This window comes from Hibiscus syriacus, unplaced genomic scaffold, assembly GCF_006381635.1.
Source record: "Hibiscus syriacus cultivar Baekdansim isolate YM2019G1 unplaced genomic scaffold, ASM638163v2 tig00000329_pilon, whole genome shotgun sequence".
NCBI lineage: Eukaryota > Viridiplantae > Streptophyta > Magnoliopsida > Malvales > Malvaceae > Hibiscus > Hibiscus syriacus.
The window spans coordinates 1,484,568-1,507,506 of NW_024061782.1; the positions used below are offsets into that span (position 1 = coordinate 1,484,568).

A 22,939-nucleotide genomic window follows, 5' to 3' on the forward strand; every position below is an offset into this window, starting at 1 on the left:
TTGCTACACTACAGAAGTATATCGACAGACTTATGCCGAGATTATCTACCCTATTCCACATCCTTCTGAGTGGGACATACCAGATGACTTACAAACAGTTTTGCCACCAGCCATGGACAGAAGGCTACCTGACCGACCAAAAAGTCACGATCGTATACCGTCTAAGGCTGAAGAGAAGAAGAGATCGATATGTAGTCAGTGCAAGGAAAGTGGTCATACAAGGTTGACATATGGATCACCAGTGCCATCACAATCATCTTTTCCTCTACCAAAATATGGATCATCATTAAAATCCAAAGCTCATATGGTGTCAAGCAAAAGGCAATCAAAATCGCAATCAAAATCAAAATCCCAATCACAACCGGCTTCACCTTTTGGGACTATTAACTTAGGTGATTTTTAAATGCAAACATTATATTATGTGTATTTTATGTGTAAACTTTTAATATTTTCAGTTAGGCCCATGTATATTAGTAACTTGAGTTTGAACATTGTTATGATTTGTTCAGTTGTTATCACTTATTACACATTCATTTGACTATCGCAACGCGAATATGACTATCGCAACGCGAATATGACTATCGCAACGTGAATTTGAATATCGCAACGGGATAATCGCAATGCAAAATGACTATCCCAACGCGAATTTAACTATCACAACGGGATAATTGCAATGCGAAAATGATTATTGCAACGCGAAAATGACTATCGCAACGCGAATTTAACTATCGCAACGCGAATTTGACTATCGCAACGAGATAATCGCAACGCGAAATGACTATCGCAACGCGAATTTGATTATCGCAACGGGAATTTGACTATCGCAACGAGAAAATCGCAAAGTGTATTAGACTATCGCAACGCGAATATAATGCATATTGAAATCAACAAATCAACTTTTACATTTCAATCAATTAAACAAGCACAAATAATAATTATTTACACATCAATTAAACAAATAAGAATTATTTACACATCAATTAAACAAATCAACTCTTATTATATTATTTTTCTCATCAATTAAACAAGTAAGACTTTTAAGAATCAATTACAATAAAAAAAGTGTACCCCAGACATTTGTTTATGCACATCAATTTCACGCAGCTCACTTCAGGATTAACCTGCAGAAACCAAACATTTGCTCAAACAACACTTTCTACACATCTAAAACCAACAAACAGCAAATTATATTGAATTCTAGGTACTTAACAACACTTGCATTTGACTTACCAATTGTTTATGGACACTTTCATAACGCGGATGCAGGTAGGCAGCGTCTCGCATATATCGTTCTAGCCATAAAATGCCGAAACCACAAGCCTACTGCACCTCTATCTCTATCGGTGGGAGGTAGAAACTCTGTACTTCCTGTCGTCAAACGCTCCAAGAACATGCATACGAGAGGACCACAATCCCCTCTGGCTTCTTGCGTTTGTTGTGGCGCGATCTCGTCTCTGATAACTGTAATATTGAACTTCTTTGGCTTCTTGTTTCTTGAATAAGTCCAATAATTAATCGCATCCAAGAATTTAGCCAAATGAGAGCCCCATCCCTTAATAATATCTCTCAAATCAGATAATGATATGTAATTTATCATACTGTCATATACTATTATCTTCAGGGATGGAAGCTGAAGCTCGACGAGAACCAATGAGTTCGTTCCAAAACAGGGATAAACACCTACAATCATAAGTAATAATTCAATTGCGCACTTATTTATAAACACCTTTAAAATATTTAAAAAATAAATACTAACCTTATCGACCTCATGCAGGATAAAGTTTAGCTTGTCCATTAGCTAACACATATGATTCTTATCGTTGATTCTTCATGTGAACTACGTGAAAAGACGTCGGCATAATTGTATAACGCGTATTTTTTTATTTTTCTTGATTTTCCTTATTATTAGAAGACGTGACACCCATGCATCAATATGCTGTTTACAAAAAAAGACATATATTAGTGAATTACATAAATTTAAAAAAAATTAATCAAAATGAAATATAAGAAGAAAAATATAAGACTTATCCCCCATCGAAATAGCCATTGTCTTCAACCCCTAATAACACACCCCACCAAGACCGATCAATCAACAAATGCATATCATCGTTGAGTTTGTATATGTCAGTGTAACACCCCTGGCTCCGCTCATGTAGATAAAAATCAATTGCGATCTTAGCCCAAAGGGTATTATCCAGAATTGTTTCCGGTAGTTTTTTCCTCTCCACTTCATCTGCCGGAATGGTAATGGCCGATAACTTATACGAAAGCCAACAATCATCCATCATGTCTGGCACGAGAGGGGGTTTCTCAATAATTCGATATAATATGCCGTGTGAATCGGGCTCTAGAATGTTGGGAGGGACCTATTCAACGATGACAGGGGCCTCTTGAACGGTGGGAGGGGACTCTTGAGGGATGATAGGGGCCTCTTGAACGATAGGAGAGACCTCTTGAACGATGACATGTGAGTCAGACTTCTTCTTACGGAGTCTTCGCACTATTGGGGTGAACGGAGACTTAATGGCACGTGCACGCCGTCTGATGCGTGAACCCCGTCGTGTAAGAAAAACCCGATATAAAGCATCCACCTTATCGGGCCGCTAAAAATAAATTAATAAATAAAATCAGTAAATAAACAGACATGATATTAAATAGTGAAAACAAAGACAAATATATTTCAAACTTGCACGGTATTCACCCAAGTCATTATTCTATCATAGTTCACAAAATGCATCAGATAACATTCCGGAAGTAAGCACTTATATAAACATTTAAAAGGACAACATATAGGTTTAGTGCATGTTCAAGGACAACATAAAGGGTAGTAGTTTATTCTTCAAACTTAAATTTGCAACACTGTGAAGTTAGTATTTGTCTTTGTCTTTTGGTTGAAGTAATGCAATCCATTCAAGTTTCAATTTGCAGAAGAAGAATAGTTTCTGAAACTTAAAATCTCAACACGAAACTTAAAATCGCAACACGAAAATGATTATCGCAACGCGAATTTGACTATCGCAACGAGATAATCGCAACGCGAAATGACTATCGCAACGAGAAAATCGCAACGCGAAACTAAATTCGCATTGCGATAGTCATTTTCGCATTGCGATTATCCCGTTGCGATAGTAACTTCCGCGTTGTGATAGTCATTTCCGCGTTGCGATAGTCGTTTTCGCATTGCGATTATCCCGTTGCGATAGTCAAATTCGCGTTGCGATAATCATTTTCGTGTTGCAACTATTCTTCTTCTGCAAATTGAAACTTGAATGGATTGCATTACTTCAACCAAAAGACAAAGACAAATACTAACTTCATATTGTTGTAAATTTCAGTTTGAAGAATAAACTACTACCGAATGAATATACTAAGCAATCCAAAAGACAAATATGAATTAACTGACTTCAATCAAAAGACAAAACAAAGACAAATACTAAGTTATTTTAGAACTGTTTAGCAGTATTGGCAGCAACCGAATGAATTTACTAAGCAATCCAAGTGAAATGGTTAATCTAAGTGAAATTATGAGTAAATCAAGTTAAATGAAAAATATTAAACTTACCTCGTTGCGTAGAGTATGAACCTCATTCTGCAACGATGCTACCATCTCACGTAGAGCCGCTACCTCACCACGTAAAGTAGATACCTCCTCACACCATTCACCATTGTCATCGCGTAACGTACTGACCTCCTCACGCAAGGCGTTGACCTCATCACGTAACTCCCCTAACTTATCCCGTTGAGGTGGAGAACAGGGAGATAAATGTCGTGGCATCTTTGCTGGTCGCCTATCATGAGGTGATGGTGGAGAAGAGGCTCGATGATGTGACAGAATATGTGATGGCTCTCGTTGTAGAGGTGTATAGTGTGGTCGATCAGGTGATGGCTCTGGGTGAGGTGATGGCTCTCGAAGTGGAGGCTGCTCATCATCCATGCCATAAAAAAACGCTTACTAGCTTGCCACCAATCAGTGGCAAGCTCAGCCTCCGTGGGTGTCAGCCTCTGTAATGGAGTGTTGGCCCTCTAATAATATAAAAGCTCAAATAAATTTAAACGTGTACTAGTAATAACTTGTTTATATATGGTAGTATTTGTGTTAACTTACATCATTTATTGTCGTATACCGTAGTAACTCTTTCCAAATCAACAGCCGCCGTTTCCTCTTCCAGGAAGTAGCCCTAGGAATATCATTTGAAGTTTTGAATGCATATGTCTGCATGTCGGGAAAAGCCTCAAATATCCAAATCTACAAACAATATAATACACAAACATTAGTAATTGTTAAAATAATTAATTATAATTTTGGAAACATTATATAGAAATTCTTACCTTAAAGGCCCAAATAAAACCTGACAAAGTGTATTTGGAACCATCGCCACCCAAACTTTTGCGGTCATCAAAGGCAGACGACAACTTATTCCAGGTAGTTTTCCATAGATACGAACCCCACGGAAATAGGTTCCATGCATTTAGGTCATCTACCAATAATATTAGGTCCTTAGGAATAGGTTGTCTGCCCTCTCTGCCTAAAAAGACGGCATGCAAAAGTACTAAAAGGCATACTCGGACAACATCGACGTCATCCATCTGAGTAAAACCATCTTTCTTATTAAATAATCTCGTCAAGTCGTCGACGTATAAATTCGGCTTCTCCATTGACAGCTCAGGAAAAACCCGGGATAACCATGATGGGCGGGTAATATGACTAGTGTATCGACCTATATCATCGTGTCCGAAGCGTAGACCAGTGATTAAGCAAAACTCCTCCCGCCCAAAACACGTATACGCCGGTGGAAAATGAAACCATATCTCTTCATTACCACGTTCTATACTCTCGGGTAGATCACGTGTCATGGTCTGAAGCCACAAATGGGTCAACATAGCATCTCCACCCGGATGTTGTACTTTCAGCCATGACCCAAAGCAAGTATCCTTAAACAATTGTCTTTGTACAGGTGAAAGTTTCGACGCAATTGTAGTGACTATGCTTATTTTATTCCTTAAGGTCAATTGAGCCGAAAAAAACTTATCATTAATTTCAATATGAAAAACCTAATAATAATGCAAAAATTTCAAAATAAAAATAATTAAAAAAAACTAACCTTCGGTAGTTGATTTGGTTGATTTTCCATTTCTGATCGTGAATGATTGTGAGGGTGGCTTTGAGAGATGGAGATAGACGGATTTCGCCGGAGATGGGGACAGATTTTGCCGTAGAGAGTGAGAGATGGAGATGAGACTGAGTTGTGATTTAGGATTTTAGGTTAAGAGTTGCGATTACGGGTAAATATTCGTGTTTAGAATTTGAAAATAAAATACGCGTTGCGATACTAATGGCGCTTTGAAAATCGCATTGCGATTTTATATTATCGCAACGCGATAGTCAGAATCTCGTTGCGATAGTCAGAATCGCGTTGCGATCACGTATTATCGCGTTGCGATAGTCAGAATCGCGTTGCGATCACGTGTTATCGCGTTGCGATTTACATATTCGCATTGCGATTATATAAAATCGCAACGTAGATTTTGAAAATCGCAATGCGATGGTCAAAATCGCGTTGTGAATCTAGAAACTGAATTGCGATAATGGAGATCGCGTTGCGATTTTATTGGTCATTTTGGCAAATCGTAAAAAAGTTGGTTAAAATCGTATATTATAAGGAATTTTCGGTCACTGAGGTTATTTTCTCTTTAATTAAATGGGCTTTTATTTTTTTAGTAATATACAATGTAACAATTGGACTTGGGTTGCTTAATTAAAAAAATTAAAAATTGAGGGTAGTTGTATTATAGAATTTTTTAATATATTTTTAAAATTTTATAATTATTAATAATGTATTTTTAATAAATTTTTTATAATGTAATTTTAAAAAATCTAAAATTATAATATAACATTTTTTCGAGCTGCTCACGAGCTTTTCGAGTCGAATATCGAGTAGCTCGTTTCGGCTCGTTAAGAACTCGAGTCGAGTCCATTCGATCCGAACATTTATAGAGCCTTGATTGCGTCGATCTCGAGTAGCTCGCGATCTGTGTCGTCTCATTTACAGCCCTAGTTCAATATGCACAACTCGAAACAGTACAATTATCTCAAAATTCAACCAAAATTTCTGAAACAGAAATGTACTTAATATTCTTGAACGTAATTATAAAGCACAAAAACAAAGTCATAAGCCTAAGCCTTATCAGCCTTGGCTGCAGTAGCAGCAGCTTGACCTCGAAGCCTGCCGGTCCTTCTAGCAGCAATAAGACCAACCTTTTGTCCGGGAGGAGCATCGCGTCTAACAGTGCTAGCATGACCGATGTGTTGATGGTTACCACCACCGTGGGGATGCTCGACTGGGTTCATAGCCACACCACGCACCTTAGGCCAGAAGTTCCTCTTTAAAATGACCCATCATTAGCTAATGAAATTTAAAATGAAAAGGCCAGAACAAATAAAAGCTAAACTAGCACAATTCATCTAACTAGAAACAACATATGTGCTCAAGGGATAATGTCTTCTTTTTCACTCAATCGATTAGTAATTGACGAAGAGTCGTCCCTTTTTAGCATTCCTCAATTCTATTGTTTTTTGATAGTCTGCATTGATTATAAGAAACGAATTCTATATTCGCAACCGTTCAAACTCAAATGCTTTAAAGAGAATGTTTGGAATAACATTATCTTTTACCACTAAGCTAAACAATTAAATCAAAATCAATAAAACAATAGGTATTAGATACCTGGTGGTATCGTTATCACGGTTGTGACAAATAACAATAGCATAATCACCAGAAGCTCTAGCGAAAACCCCACGATCACCAACGAGATGTTCGACGTTGCAAACGACGGCTCCTTCAGGGATGGATCTAAGAGGCAACACATTTCCGACCACAAGGGTGGCTTTCTTACCACATTACACGAACTGTCCAGTATACATGCCCTCGGCGGCGACAAACAATTCCTTCTGCTTCTTGTTACGAAATGGATGACGGAACAAGACGCGAGCTAACGGCGCACCACGTCCTGGGTCGTGGAGAATTTCGGTGACGACACCCTTGAGGTAGCCGTTTCGTTCGCTGAAGTCGAGGCTGCGGAAACGGGCGGGACCCTTGCGGTGGTGGGTGTGGGCTTTGAAGACGGAACCCGGACCCTTACGTTGAGCTCGGATGACTCGACCCATTCCAGTGAAAGGTCTGTGTTGCTGTGAGTACTCTCTCTCTCTCTCTCTCGGCGTCGGCACAGAGTAGTGAAATCAGTTTAGGGTTTCGAAGAAAATGTAATAAATATATTATTCTGAGTAGCGTTTCTTTTGGATTGGGATTGGGCTGAGAAAGAGATGAACATAAAGAGAAAAAGGAAATGGATTCTTAGCAATATCTAAACACTAAATCTATACTTTGAGCCCAATTACTCTTTGATACGTTTATGGTAGGTATAATGTCAAATTAACCCTCAATGTTTATTGGAATGATCATTTTATATTATATAATTTTTTGGAGTATTTGACCTCAACGTCTTATTTTAAGATAAAAATATCCTTAACATTTGATTAAATAGTCATTTTGACTCATATTCTTATATTCTGGAGCATTTTGGCCCCCCAACATTTTGTTTCAAGGTAAAAAGCCTCTATTTTAAAGTATTAAAGTTTCTTAGCTAACCTTAAAAAAACTATTTCTTAATTAATGATTTTCATCCACAGGGGCTCTTTTCTTAATCCAAAATGAAACAATGGGAGCCAATACTATAAAAATAGAGCTCAAAATTACCATTTTAGTAAATGTTGAATTTGATAGATTTTTGTTTTAGGCAAAGAGGAAGATGATGTTTTGGAATTTCTAATAGCACGATGACAAGAAAATATCTCTAATATTTGATTAAATTATTATTTTGGAGCAATTGGGTCCCTAACATTTCATTTAGAGTAAAAATGTCTTCTCTCCGTAGATGGAAATCGTTAGTAAACAAAAGGTCAATGCTCCAAAATAGAGGCATTTTTATCTTAAAATGAAACTTTGGAAGTCAAAATGCTCCAAAATTAAAATATAAGGGTTAAAATGACTTTTTAATCAAGTATTAAGGATATTTTTAGCCTAAAATAAAATATTATAGATCAAAATATACTAAAATTATAAGAATCAAAATAATTATTTAATCAAACAATAATATAAGTTTTTTTATTAATATGATGCAAGTACAAAGTAATATATGTTCTAAGATAACTCTCAACCATTTGACATTGAACGCTCACACCCCTTGTATCCTTGGTGCTCGAATCCATAACATCAAAGAATAACAATAATTTCTTTACTACTGAGGTCGCTCGATTCGTGCAACAATAATATAATTTTTTTAGTATTATATTGTTTCTAGTATGTGTATAAAATGACAACAAAGATGATGTTTATTTTTTTAAGATAATGTAATAAGAAAAATCAATGAAATAATTTTGAAGAGGCAATAATAATATCTCTTATTAAGGATCCGTTTGTTTCATTGAAAATGAATTATATTTTCTGAAAAACAATTTCTAGAAATCATTTTCCTTATTTGGATGATACTATGTAAATCATTTTTCGTTGTTTGAGAATTTTTTTGAAAATAATTTTGAAAAGCTTTATTTATTAAATAAATTATCAATACTTATTTACCATGATAAAAATTAATTGTCCAAATATATTTTATCAACATTTACTTGTACTAGTGTAAATTAGTTCAATAAACACTTATATAAAATATTTTTATTTATCTACACTATAAATGTAAAAATTTAGTGCATATATTTTATTTTTATTTTTTAAGAATTATACCATTAAAAAGAATCAATTATACATAATCATATGTTGATATTGAATTGTAGAAAATATATAAAATTATACAACAAGATTTATCTCCTAAGCTAGGCTTTACAGTTTGTTACCCCCAAATAGCCTCGGTTTTGTTTCCATCCTAATCTGATATAAACAAGCTGACCAAGTTAAACATAAAGGGATTGAAATGAGATTTCCCCCTTTAGCTTAGCACTTGGCCAACTAGGTTCCCGATTCCAAGCACACAATTGGAACATCTTTTGTCGTTGCTCTTGTGAGAGCACATTCAAAGTAGAGATGGTTCTTGATTCCCTATTGTAAGAGAAAAAGTACATTTATGGTTAACATTCATTTCATATTTGAGTGAAACCCTTTGAAGGAGGTAGAGTCATGTAAAATGAATTATACAAAAACACGGGGTTCTAAGTTGGTTTGACAAGTTAGGAAGGTTTTAGGTTTGGGATTTCTTTTTTGGCTTTAAAGGTGACTGAATCAGCATGTCTACTTTACAACTCGAATCTATGTAGCTGAGTACTTAGCTTAAATGTGGATGACAATCAGTACTTTGCCTGTCAATAATCAGAAAAGGGTCTTACTTATGAAGGCAGCTCAAGTAATCAAGTTCAGGTGCCCTAAAATTGAAGGGACAAAACAGAATACGAATTTGCTCTCTAGCTAACAAACAAATGGACCCCGATTGCATGTGGAAAGTGGACAGAGATTAAAGCAAATGTGAATACTCAACTGTTTTTTAGGGGTCAGGTCCCCATCTTAATCAAATGATATACATCCTGATTCAACAGATAATACCAAAATTTAAAGGTTCTAAACCACCAAATAATTGAAGCAAGCTCGTATCTTCCACTTTATATCCTGTCGTTAAGTCCATATTATGAGGTCAATATTCTTCTAGTTTTTCATTTTGCAGCATATTTGATCACCTAGTTGATTAAACTTATCAATTCGATCCATATTGGAGTCAAAATTAGTTTAACCAAATCAAATATACATAATTTAAAATCAGTCGATTTTAATATTTTAATTGCAAGTGTGTAACATCATCCAATAAGCAGCACATTTATAGATGGGATCTAGGCTCTTTTGGGTGCATGCCTTTTTTTCTTACGAATCAAATGGACGTCTCATTTAATTAAAGAGGTGTAGAATTATTAGTCTTCTCATTTTTTACACGAGATAATATTTTTTTTCAATTTATTAAATTTAAATATTTGATTTTTAAACTTTTTTTAACAGAAACAATTAATTTTATTTAAAATAAAAAATATCTCAAATCACAATTTCCTATAATCATCCAAACAAAACTAACTTAAGACCATAAGGACCATACGACGAGGAAAGATCTAATCAAAAAAGCTCGAACAAAGATAAATACAAATAGATCTGATCACATCAGCAAACAAACCACAAAAGGAAATCAAACTATTAAAAGACCACCAATAAAATCATAAATCAGACTCGAGTGACGTGAAAAGCTATCTACGAGCGCAAAATAGATATCCAAATCCACTCCGAGGGTCAAAAGCAGGGAAGATCAACAAGATATCAAATAAACGTCATCTTAATCAGTCATGACGATGTCAAATCAACCCTTTAGTAAAAGATAAATAAAATAAAAAACGACCAAACGACTGAAAAATATTGCAAAAAACAAAAGAAAGTGTGCCACAAAGGAAGATGAAAGTGTGCCACAAAGGTAGATGAAAACGTGCCATAAACGCTGATGAAAATGTTCCGTACAAGCAGACTTAATGAAAAAAAAATTAAAATACGATATAAGAATAGAAAAAGATAATAAAAAAATACCGGTAGTCGACAACCAACATTAAAGTTGGTGTCTTCGTCGATCAACAAAGACAAAAAAGAAAAGAGATGAGTAGCACACCAAAGAGAGAAAACTAGGCTTTTCAAAAGAGAGAAAACTAATGGTCTATTTGGTTCTAGAAAATATTTTCTTTTTTTTAGAAAATAGTTTTCATTTTCAACTTTTTAAAAATAAGAAAACATGTTTAGTTAATATAAATGAAAACATGAATTCAAAATTAAAATACTAAAAATATATATTTGATGTCTAAATTTTTAAAATAGAAATAAAAAGAATAGTTGTTAAATAATTAAATTATATTATAATCAGGCTTAAGTATAAAATAAGTGCCCAAATTATATCTATTTTCACGAATTGGTGCCTACAATATTTTTCGGCCCATCTAGGTGCCGAACGTTACAAACCTTACCCATAGGTGCCTGAGCCATCAACGAAGTTAATTTCCCTCGTTAAGTGACACATGTCATAATATGATAATTTTAAAATTTTATATTTTTTAAAAATAAAAACAAAAATTTTGAAATAAACCCAAAATTTAAAAATCTTCATTTCAACCCCTAAACCCACACCAGCCACCACAATTTCCCGTCGACGAAGTTCCACCCGACCTCACCTCCCCCCGACGATCTAAACCTAATGAAATCATGATCGATCGACGACGAATCAATGTTTTATACCCCTCGAACCCTAGGTTGAAAATCGCAATCCCACGCGATTCCTACGACCAATAGACAACAAATACAATGACATGTGACTAGGAGGATGGCAGAGACTACGTCGTTGGTAGTGGTCATGGCCGAAAAGGGCGACGACAATAGATTAAGGATAGGATTTGGATATTTTGGGGATTTGGGGGCTATTTTATAATTTACGAGAAATTAGTCATTTTTAATAAATATAACAATATTTTTAATATTTTTTTAAAAAATAAATTTCAAAATCACCATATTGTGACACATGTCACTTAACGGGGAAATTGACATCGTTAACGGCCCAAATGCCTAAATGGATAACGTTTTTAACGTTACGCACCTGTATGGGCCGAAAAATACTGTAGACACATATTCGTGAAAATAGGTATAGTTTGAGCACTTATTTTATACTTAAGCCTTATAATTATTATAAATCATTACATAAATTTAACATATGAGTTATATAAATATAAAACAATAAAGTTGATAATAAATTTCATAACACAAAATTTATTTTAGTTTATAATAAAAATATAATGTTAATGAATATTAGTCATTAATTAAATTTTAAAAATACACAAAATATTGTTATAAGTAATAACACACAAAAGTGTCATTAACATAAAAAATATGTTTAGCGGTAATTGAGACTCTCAAATTTTTGAAAAAAATAATTAGTGTACTCCTTGATTTTTTTTTTGTAATACGAAATCGTGGGAGGCTCATGAAATATTAAGAAGTAAAAATAAATAGTTATAGTAAAAATAGGAGTTTAATTAGTTAACTAAAATTTAGGATAAAAATAATAAAAAAATATTTTGAATGTTTAATATCATAAGTTTATGCTATTGGATTAACTGTGGATCTTTAAAAGCTGAACTACTTGCTAATCATTCACATCAAGAAACCAATAATAGCAGTAGTTGTACTGTCCATTCAATCCAAAGCCAAGGAGACTGAAAGTTGATAATAACGTCTGCCGAAAAAGTATTTCATCCATTTGATGTCCTTCAAATTCAGTCACTTGCGCAGCGTTCATTTTTTTTTTTGATAAATAAAAATTTTATTATTCAAGGAAGAGTTCAATACAAAACATCCCAATCAAGGGTCGACGAAAAGCTGTTTACAACAAAAAAATGTTTAGCCTATACTCCAATTGTTACAAAGAAGAGAGTTAACATTATCAAGTCTATTAAAGTATCTATTTCTAAGCTGAGCACCAACAATCTCCTTTATGGAGCTTAACATCTCTTCAACCGTTCGAGCTCTTCCTGATTTTTTTTTGTTTCGTTCCTTTCAAATAGTGTAAATGAAAGCACACCAAGCTATATTCATGATGGAAGTAAGAAGAGACTTACCTTTCCAAGCAGTAGTAGCCCATGCAAGCATATTATCCCATGACATAGGAGGCTTGATTAGGTGATTGAGACTTAAAATTGCTTTACATAAGTTGGTTGCTATTGTATAGTCAACAAATAAGTGGTTTCTCGATTCAATGGAGTCATTGCATAATACACAAGAATTTGCAGTGGTAATTCCCCTTCGAGAGAGCCTCTCTCTAGTTAGTAGTCTATCTAGGATAGCCATCCAAGAAATAATGTTGAATTTAGGGATGTGAAGAGGAAACCAAATAAGCTTGTGCCATGGAACCTTGGTACGTTTGACCCGCATCTCCTCCCAAATGCTTTTAGTATTCATTGGTCTTGCATTAAGAATTTGAAGTGCCTCTGTTTTTAATTTCAAGAGTCGTTTAAAGCTCCAACTAGAATTAGCACTTTCAGTCATTGCTCTAAAGTCTTTAGATTGTCTGACATAGCTATAAGTCCATGCGATCCATAAGGAACCTTCACTAGCAAGGAGGTTTCAAATGAGTTGCAACATAGAAGTTTTGTTCCAAGATTTTAGATCCTTTAATCCAAGCCCACCTTTGAATTTGGTGCAACAAATCTTGTCCCATCTGACTCTTGCGCCAGTAGCTACAATGTCTGAGCCTTTCCATAAGAACCGAGAGCACAGTTGATTAATCTTATTTATAACAGCCTGTGGAAGAAGAAACTGTCTACACCAGAAATTTGCAGTGTTAAGAAGGACAGTTTTAACCAGCTCAAGCTTTCCATCATAACTTAAATGCTTCCCAGACCATTGATGAATTCTAGATCTAATCTTGTCAATAAGGGCTGAGCAATCATTGACATTGAGTTTTCTAGTGACTAAAGGAACACCAAGATACCTCACTGGTAGATGACCATAATTGAAACCAACAGAGTGTTTAATGGTCTCAAGAGTTCTTAAAGAAATACCAGCAACAAACAGTTCACTTTTGGCTGAATTAAACTTAAGCCCAGACATGTCATAGGATGTGTTAAGTACAATAATTACACCCGTAACCAATTCTAAAATTCCTTTACAGAAAATTAGAAGGTCATCAGCAAATGAGAGATGGGTGAGACCAAGTTTTTTGCATTTAGGATGAAACCCAAAGATACCTCTTGCAACAGTAATATTAAGAAGTCTTGAGAGGATGTTCATAGCAAGAACAAATAAGATAGGTGATAACGGGTCACCTTGTCTTATGCCTCTTTCACCTTTGAAATAACCAATCAATGAGCCATTAAAAGAGATAGAATATCTTGCTTCTGTAAAGCAAGCTTCAATCCAAGCAATGAATCAGGAGGCAGCTCAATGGCCTTAAGGATAGAAGATATGAATCCCCAGTGGAGAGAATCAAAAGCTTTGTGAAGATCAATCTTAAGAGCACACCTAGGGGAAGTAGACTTACTCCCATATCCTTTCACAAGTTCTTGAGCAAGAAGAGTATTATCAATTACGGATCTACCTTTAACAAAGGCTGATTTATTGGGAGTTATAATATCAAGTAGCAAGTTGGTCACTCTTTTTACCAGAATCTTTGTGATAGCTTTATAAACCACTGAGCAGCAGGATATTGGCCTATAATCAGTAACCTTGCTAGGATTTGTGATCTTAGGAACCAAGGTTATGATGGTGGAATTAAAAGCATGTAGAATGTAAGACTTTTGGAAAAAAGAAATAATATCAGTGGAACCTGAACAATCAAATAATATCGGTGATTAATGGATTGCTATTATCTCTTAAGATTTCTGATTTAAACATTCTATATGTAGGAATGCGAATATTTATTATCAAATAGTTGATTCTTTGAACATGCATATCAATTTCAAGGATAAACTGTCAAGAGCACGTGGAAATGGAACAACGTGCCACATCAGGTATAAAAAAACTCACGTACATGCACAATATACAAAATGTCAATTAGTCGGAAAAACGCCACTCATGTCATGCACGAGGGTAAAATACACGACTGCAAACAAATGAAGCAAAAGCCTTTTCTTCTTTCATCTGATCATAGCTGTTAGTGATTCAAAGACTTCTTCACAAGGGATCGTAAGCCCCATGTCGTGGTTAAACCCAAGCTCCTCTTCAGCTCTTTGAAGCAAGCCCTGAAACTCGGGGTGAGTCAGCCATGAAATCGGAACTACGTATCTCCTTCTGTTATCTCCTACATAGACCACGAAATGGCCTTTGGGCACATCATCTGGATGCCTTCCCTCTTCATCGTAACCTTGTTTCTTGCTGAAGCTCGAACACCTTTTCAGAATCTGTTTGATGGCTGCCTTTTGAGTCAATTTGTTTGATATCTTAATAGCCATAATCGTTTTAGGTCACTCAATCTTTGAAGCACTAAGAAAATTGGGAAGAAATTTGGTGGAGGGAAGATTAAGGAATAGAGGGTATTTATATGGGAAATTAAAGAGAAGATTTGGCAGTGAAACAATATCAAGTGCTAATGTATTGGAGATGATTGAATGTAAAGGGCATGCAGGCAGCTTTAATCCCAATGGGGCTTAGCCAACCATGTTGCCTCTCCTATACACAGCATGGGTCCATTTTCTCTCTCTCAAAGTTTTCCACCAGTTGTGTCTTCTAGGAATTTAAATAGAAGTCCGTTATCAAAATATCGGCAGTTATATAGTGACGAAGATATTGTCTGAAATCGTTATTATACAACTACAATACCTGTAATGATAGAAATAACACTCGCTAATATTACAATATAATAAGTGCAACATAATCGAAAATGGAATTGCAACTGCAATATAAATACAAGATCTCTTCTTCATACCATATTCTAATTTCTGTGACTGAGAACTCCATATTAAACATTGTGACAACTTCTCTCTCTAATAGACACACAATAATAAAATAGAAACAAAAGGAGTTGTCCTTATCGCTCACTTTGACATGATTCAGAAACTTAACTTCTCAAACTTTCCCACAATTGGCTTAACCTTCATATAGAAATGCAGACAAGTTCGGTTATTAAATTATCGTTACTCGTTTTATACGGACACAACATCTTAAATAATAATTCAATACCGCATCTTCCCCTGCAATATGAATATCTTAACGAACATAGATCAAAGGTCCTAAATTGGTTAGCTGGTTTCATACTACTATCGCTATTCGTGCGTCATGGTAATGTACGTGAAGGAGTCAACTAAATGATGATTAATGCAAATGGGAGCATAATCCATAAGGCCATTGAATGCTTGTCCCAGCGTCACCCAGTTTCCCCATAATTTGGTCCTTTCTTCATAATAGATGTTGGTCAAAACACAAAGGAAGTGGATATTTCGGTTGTTTATGGACCACATGCACAGCACAAAGCGACCACTTGTCGCACTTAACCCAAAATTTGGCATCTTCATCGTTTAGCTTGGCGGGACTCTGCTTGGCGTTCCTCTCTTTATTGCTAACTATCAATTGAAGGCTTCCAGAAAAAAAAAAACAACGCTTAGACCCACGTAATGAGAGTGTGATGGAAGAAAGCTACGGATGTAAGATTATATGTCAAACAATGCGAATTTAAGAAGTTATATTAGAAATTTAAAGATGTGAAATTAAATCATCAATAAAAAACATCTAAATTATATTATACAGTTTCTAAAGGTGCGAGCACATCCCAATGCCCCTCGACCCTTTCTAACGGAAGTGGAAGGAGAAGCATGCTCAATAGGTTCTCTTCATGGATTCACTTCATGTCACACACGATACATTATATAAAGTTTTGGCTTTGTTTTTAGTCATTGACAGAGATTTAGAAATATTTTTTAGGGTCGAAACATCTATGTTAGTAACACATTTTTTTAATGGGTGGGCAGTGGGCACAAATAAAATTTTAGGGTGAACACATTCAATAAAATAAATAATTAATCGAAGAAAATTCGAATTTTAAGACGAACCCCTGGGTACGTGTATCCATCACTGTTTTCGGCCCTATATTTCACCAACTAGACGAAAGTATTATCAACAAATTAGCTAGCTGTCTCACAAGGTAAGTTTAGTTGGCACTTGGCGAGTCAATATTTATGTACTTTGGTTATACCAGACATTCATATATAATTCTCAGACATTCGTTCGACTGCCCATGTGGTTGTGCCATATATGAACTTTTAAAACCACAATAATAGAAAATACATTATTCAAATATGATGGCCTTGATTAGCATCATTTGTTTCAGCTTAGCTTCCTAGTTGGTCAAGCTCATCCAAATTCTAAAGGCCTTTCAATTCCCACATCATTTTTCTTTTCATCCAAGTCATCCTTCTCTACAAGTGTAGAAAACACTGTTTGTCATCCAGTTCCAGCCTAAAACAGAACACATATATTCATTGTGCTTCTGCGTCAAAACAGCAATGTAATTTCTTGCCTGTACAGAAAAGATTGGCAATTTAAATTTCAACATCAGAACACCAAATCTGTGTACTACTGATAGCACAACAAGATGCATTTTACACAAACTGGTTCAATTTTCGGAAGCATGGCAATGTCAGTAATTCAAGTTCTGTACTCTCTACAATGTGCTACACTTTCAAGAGAGTATTGGTAACATATACTCGTATACAGCATTACTTGTACCATCCTACCCTATGTTCATCTGGCTGGTGATCTAGTCTGTCGGCACTAAGAAACTGGGAGCCACAGTCTGATCGACAGGCAGTAGAGCGAGATCAGATCATATATTTGAAGAACTTTGGGTCATTTCTTTGCATTGTTCATTCATGGACAAATGCTGAGCTTCTTTCTTGTGAAGACGTGCAGTCAACCTTACATTCTCTTCCATAAGCTTTCGAACTTCACCCTCTGTCTGTGTTTTCTCAGTCTCTATCTGTGTTGTCTTAGCAACTAGTCCGATTCACAATATCATGACGAAGATTACTAGAGAAACTTGCACAAGAAAGATATGCAAAACTAATGTTGAATATCTCTGTTAAGTGAATAAAGGGCAGCAAAGATGGAAAAAACAGCTAATCATTAATTTACACAATACAATGTTTTAAATACAAGTCATGTAACGATCCTAAGTGCTCAACAAATCTAATAGAAATGAAACTAACTAACTGCTTTCTAGAACTAACACTCCCCCTCAAGTTAGAGGGTGAAAGACATCTTTCACCCCTAACTTGGACAACAAGTGATTGTACTGTACAACTCCAAGCTGTCTGATAGATATGTCTCCTGTTGTTCTCTTGTGGGCATATATTTTGTTTTTATAAGTTCACCTTGTATCTTCTCTCTCACAAAGTGTAAATAAATTTCAATATGTTTAGTGCGCTCATGGAACACAGGATTAGCAGCTATTTGCAACGCTACTTTACTGTCACAGAAAACTGTAGTAGGTTGTGCCAATTCTACGCCCAGTTCAGTGAGTAAACCATGTATCCAAACTATCTCTGCTGTAGTCACTGCTAGGCTTCTATACTCTGCTTCATCAGACGACCTTGTCACTGTTCTCTACTTCTTCGCCTTCGAAGAGACCGACTGTCCAAGCTTGACACAAAACCTTGTAACTGACTTCCTTGACATGGGACATATTGCCCAATCTGAATCACTATAGGCATGCAGTTTACATTCATTCAAAGCAAGAAACAAAATCCCTTGGCCTAGATTTTTCTTCAAATACCTCACCACTTGCAATGCCCTTTCCATATGTGTCTTCTTAGGTTGGTGCATAAAATGGCTTAAACATTGAATAGAGTAAGCTATATCTGGCCTTGTATGCGTCAAGTGTATAAGTCTTCCCACCAACTTTTGAAAAGTAGTCTTGTCTTCTTAGTCAAGTCAAACTAGACTGAAGTTAACCTAGCATTCTGTTCTAAGGGTGTTGATGCTACCCTAGCACCCTCAAACTAGTGTCCTTAATCAATTCAAGGACATAATTCCTTTGGTTAACTACTATTCCCTCCTTGGATCTCAATATTTCTAGGCACAGAAAATACTTCATCTCCCCTAGATCTTTCATTTTGAAATTTTAATGCAAGATCTATTTGAGTTCAACAATAATCTCACTATCACCCCTTGTTATGAGCAGATCGTCTACATATACTAGTATTATCACTATCCTTCCCCTTTTCTGCTTGGTAAACATTGAATAGTCATGCTTTCTATGATGATAGTCTGCAGCCAACAAAGTCTCTGTTAGTATTAAATTCCACTACCTAGAAACTTGTTTAAGCCCATACAAGAACTTTTGTAGTCTGCACACCATGCTCTCCCCCGGCTACAAAAGCCCTATGAAAGTTGCATGTATACTTCGCATAAATCCCCTGAAAAAAGGCATTAAAGACGTCTATCTGCCATAAAGGCCAATCAAACATGGTTGCCAAGGTGAAAATTTTCTCCTTGTAAACCCATTTACAACCAATGGGCACCTTTCCATGTGGCAAAGAGACAATAGACCACGTATTGTTTAGCTCAAGAGCCCAGATTTCCTCCTTCATAGCAGTAACCCAATGTGAAAATTTACAAGCATCTTTGTAAGTAGTTGGTTTAATAAGCAAAGAATTTGCATTAATAAAAGATTGAGTTGAAGAAGGTAAGTGAGAATAGGAGATATGGTTAGAAATATAATGCAAACCTGGAAGTGGAGGTCACTGGTGACAGGTGTCGTAATTTTCTAATAAATAAGTCATTTTTCTCAAATAAATAAGCTATAAATACAAAACAGGAAAGAAGAGATCGGTCCACAGGGATTCATAAATTTCTAATTTTAAATTAATTTATTCTTGATCATGAAGAACTGAAAATAAGAACAGGGGGTTTAGAACAATTAAATAAATTTAATAAACTTAAAGTAATTAAAGCAAGAAAAGTAAATTGTAGAAAGATTAATTATGATGAGAGATAGCCTCTAGCTTTGCTTCACCTCAATTCGTATCGATCATAGAAATGGGTTTTACTTTAGATATTTTCCGATTACAGTCTACAAGGCCCAACCCTTGTAACGTACTCTTCTCTCTGGTGAACTAATTTCCAAATCCAATCCTTGAAATTTAATCCTTATTTGGATTAACAATGACTATCGATGTTAATGCCAATTTTTCTTTAGTACTGGAAAAATCCGTGCTCTGATTATGGTGTCTCGATGAGGATCGAACCTAATCTTGATTTCCCTTAGCGGATCGTCGCTAAGTTTGTTATTAGGGAATTGAATTTTCTACAAACCAACTCTCCTCCCCAACGGTAGATCAAAACGTCGATCAAACCAACACACACTCTTTGGGTTGAAAGTGTTGAGATGTTTAAATGAAAGGTCGATTGCCAATTCTTGATTGCCAAAAATCAAGAAAGAAATATGAATGTATGATGTACTCTTTCAATTCTCATGAAACGGAGTCGTCGCTCAACTATCAGCTAAATAGAAGTTTAGCTAAGCATGATGAAAATCATACTTAGCATGTGGAAGAAAAAATAAAATAAAAAAGATAAAGAAGAAAAATAATCTTTATAAAAATCTCAACGCTAATTAAAGCCAAGAAAGAGTACAACTGTCAAACTTCACTCTAATGGGTATTTATAGTTAAAGAAAGTAAAATATTAACTCTTAAGAACATTAAAACACTTAATTCTTAATTAATAGTAAGCTAAAGTCTTAATTAAGAAAAAAAATAAAATCATACTTAAAATCCTAAGCAAACTAGAATCCTAGTTAATTAAATAATAAAATCTCAAATGGTTGAATTTAATTACAACTTTTAATTCCTAAAGAATTGTGTTCATCCAACTTTCTTCCTTTGATCTTGCCGACTGGATTATTTTATTGAAGTTGGCGCCAATTTGATTTCATAAAATAGAAAAAATCTGCTTAATTTACCTTTTAATTGTTGTTTCCTAGAAAATAGAGTCCTGCTCAGATTTGAAAATGAATAACCCAAATTAGCACTATTAAAGAGGTAACAGATTAATTAATAACAAAATATTAACAAAATAAAATACTCATCAAATTTCTCCCCACTTATTCAATGTTTGTCCTCATGCATTCCTTAATCAATTATTAAAATCTCAAATTACCAATCTTTCATCTCACAATATACCAAGAAAAACCAAACGAGTCAATGATCACATCGATTACCGGAAGCAAGGTTACAATTAAGCAAATAGGCACAACTATAAACAAGTTTAATCAAAAGCCAATATATCCTAATTATTCATCAATTTCAATGTAATAAGACATAATACCTCACAAGGATTCACTTATTATCTCTCAAAGTGTTTCGGGTTAAAGAAATCGCTCAAAGCCAACATTAATAAACACATTACCATAGGCTTGTAAGAAAATCAAATCTCCACCACTAGAATGAACAAGATGCATTTAATCACAAGATATAGAATATCAAAATTAATCTGGTGCACTCAATCAAACAAATGAGAAAGAATGAAAAAGTATGCTCGTTTAGGCTCAAATCTCACAAGAAAGTGTATTGTGTATCGAGTCAAGAAACATATCAACCAATGGATTCATGGAATATCAAGCAAAAAAATTTAAGAAAAAAATAATAATCATGATGTTTTTACAATCATGCAACCTAAATCCAATAAACGCTTGATTACAAACTCATAAGGTAATCAATGGAACAAAGCTAGATTCAAGATTAATAACAAGAGATTTCAATAAATCAACCAAGACAACTCAATTTCAAGCATGTAAATAAGTTATCTATAATTCAATGTAAGTGTTATCTAGGTTCTCTACCCTCACTTAAAACATATTGTCACAATATGTAAAATTAAAGCATAGGAGAAGGAATAGAGACACTCCTCGTGTTTAGTGACATTTGCGACCGTGACGAGAGGTACCAGGGCAGGGCGATTTTCCCGATATATCACCGTTGAACAGTATATTTCCCGATCAGGCACCGTTCAGACTATATTTCCCAATCTAACACCTTTTGCAGAAAGGCACGGCCCCTGCAACGTGCTTTACGTTGATTTAGCGCCACGTGGGGTAAGGCGCCCCCTGCAGCTCGCCTTATGTTGACATGGTATACACGTGTGTAAAGCGCGGCCCCGGGGGTGTGCCTTAGGCCACCTAGGAGTATAGCACAGGGCAGGGGCTGCGCCTTACCTTTAACACAATTATTAGGCGCGGAATAGGGGTCGCGCCTTAGCTTTATCTGATATAATTATGTAAGGCGCGGTGCAGGTACCGCGTCTTGTAGCTTTTCCCGGCTATAAATACCCTTTCCAATTCAGAAGTTCGTGCGAGTTTTCATTATAAGGTAATTTTGTGATTAATATTTTTATTATACTTATTGTTTATTATGATTATTTGAAAAAAATATTATACTAATTGTTGTCAATTAATTTATGTGTTTGTAAAATTAGAAAGCGGGAATATACGTTGAAATAGTTTTGCGGTACAGGTAATAATATAAAATTATATTATTTAAATTATTTACGTTTGTGTAAAACTTTTATTGTGTTATATTTTTCGTTCATATATTATTTATTTAATCAACATTATTTTTGTTCAAGATTGACTTTCGATTGTACCAAATCCGAGTTTATTGAGGGAGCGTGGTCGTCCAAAATCCAATCGAATTCATTGCGATATGGATATTCGAGAAAGATCTAGATAAGAAAGAACATGTGGGCATTGTAGAAACCCAGGACACACTAGAAAAACATGTCCACTTCTGTTGTCATCAAGTAACAATTGATGAGGAAATGATGTAGTTGTTTATCAATTAATAATTATTGTACTTTAATTTGCATTTACTTAAAGTTAATGTTATTCGATAACCGCTGATGAAGATTAAAAAAACGATACAATTATACAAGATTGGACGTTGGCGTTATATTAACAAATAACTGATATTAACGATACAATAAGTATTAAATGGTAAATGATAACCAAATTATAATAACTAATATTAAATGGTAATGAACAAAATTAAGCAAAATAAATTAACAAAAAGTCCAACAAATTTATCAAAATAAATTAAAATAAATCCAACCATATTAACGAATTAAAGTAAGTATTAAATGATAAATAATAAAAAAATTACAATAAAAAGTCCAATAAACATCTACAATAAAAAGTACTGAATACAAATATAATAAAAAAACAAAATCTATCGATGCCTGCGACGCGAATGTGTTCCGCAGGGCGGTGGCTGTCGGTCTCGAGGAGGATTTCTTCGTATCACTGATTGTGACTCCTCGCTGTCATCATCATCACCATCGTCGTCGTCGTCGTCGTCGTCCTGAGCAACTAAATTTTGTAGAAG

General features: G+C 35.0%; 1 protein-coding gene, 1 long non-coding RNA gene and 1 pseudogene across 2 annotated transcripts; 1 reads left to right on the forward strand and 2 right to left on the reverse strand.

The window, feature by feature from the left end:
- Positions 1-6,085: 6,085 nt before the first annotated feature.
- Positions 6,086-7,290, reverse strand: LOC120171036 (annotated as a pseudogene).
- On the forward strand, positions 7,260-22,643 carry LOC120171236. Its single transcript, XR_005520864.1, has 3 exons — positions 7,260-7,417; positions 10,912-10,915; positions 22,628-22,643. It is a non-coding gene; the product is annotated as an uncharacterized LOC120171236 (long non-coding RNA).
- LOC120171133 (auxin-responsive protein SAUR50-like) lies at positions 14,512-15,237 on the reverse strand. Its single transcript, XM_039178934.1, has one exon. The coding sequence runs from the start codon at positions 15,017-15,019 to the stop codon at positions 14,705-14,707; it is 315 nt and encodes a 104-aa protein (XP_039034865.1). The 5' UTR covers positions 15,020-15,237; the 3' UTR covers positions 14,512-14,704.
- Positions 22,644-22,939: the final 296 nt, after the last annotated feature.

Bases quoted from the DNA above. Each gene is read 5' to 3' on its own strand.
- LOC120171133 (XM_039178934.1), bottom strand. From the start codon at position 15,019: ATGGCTATTAAGATATCAAACAAATTGACTCAAAAGGCAGCCATCAAA.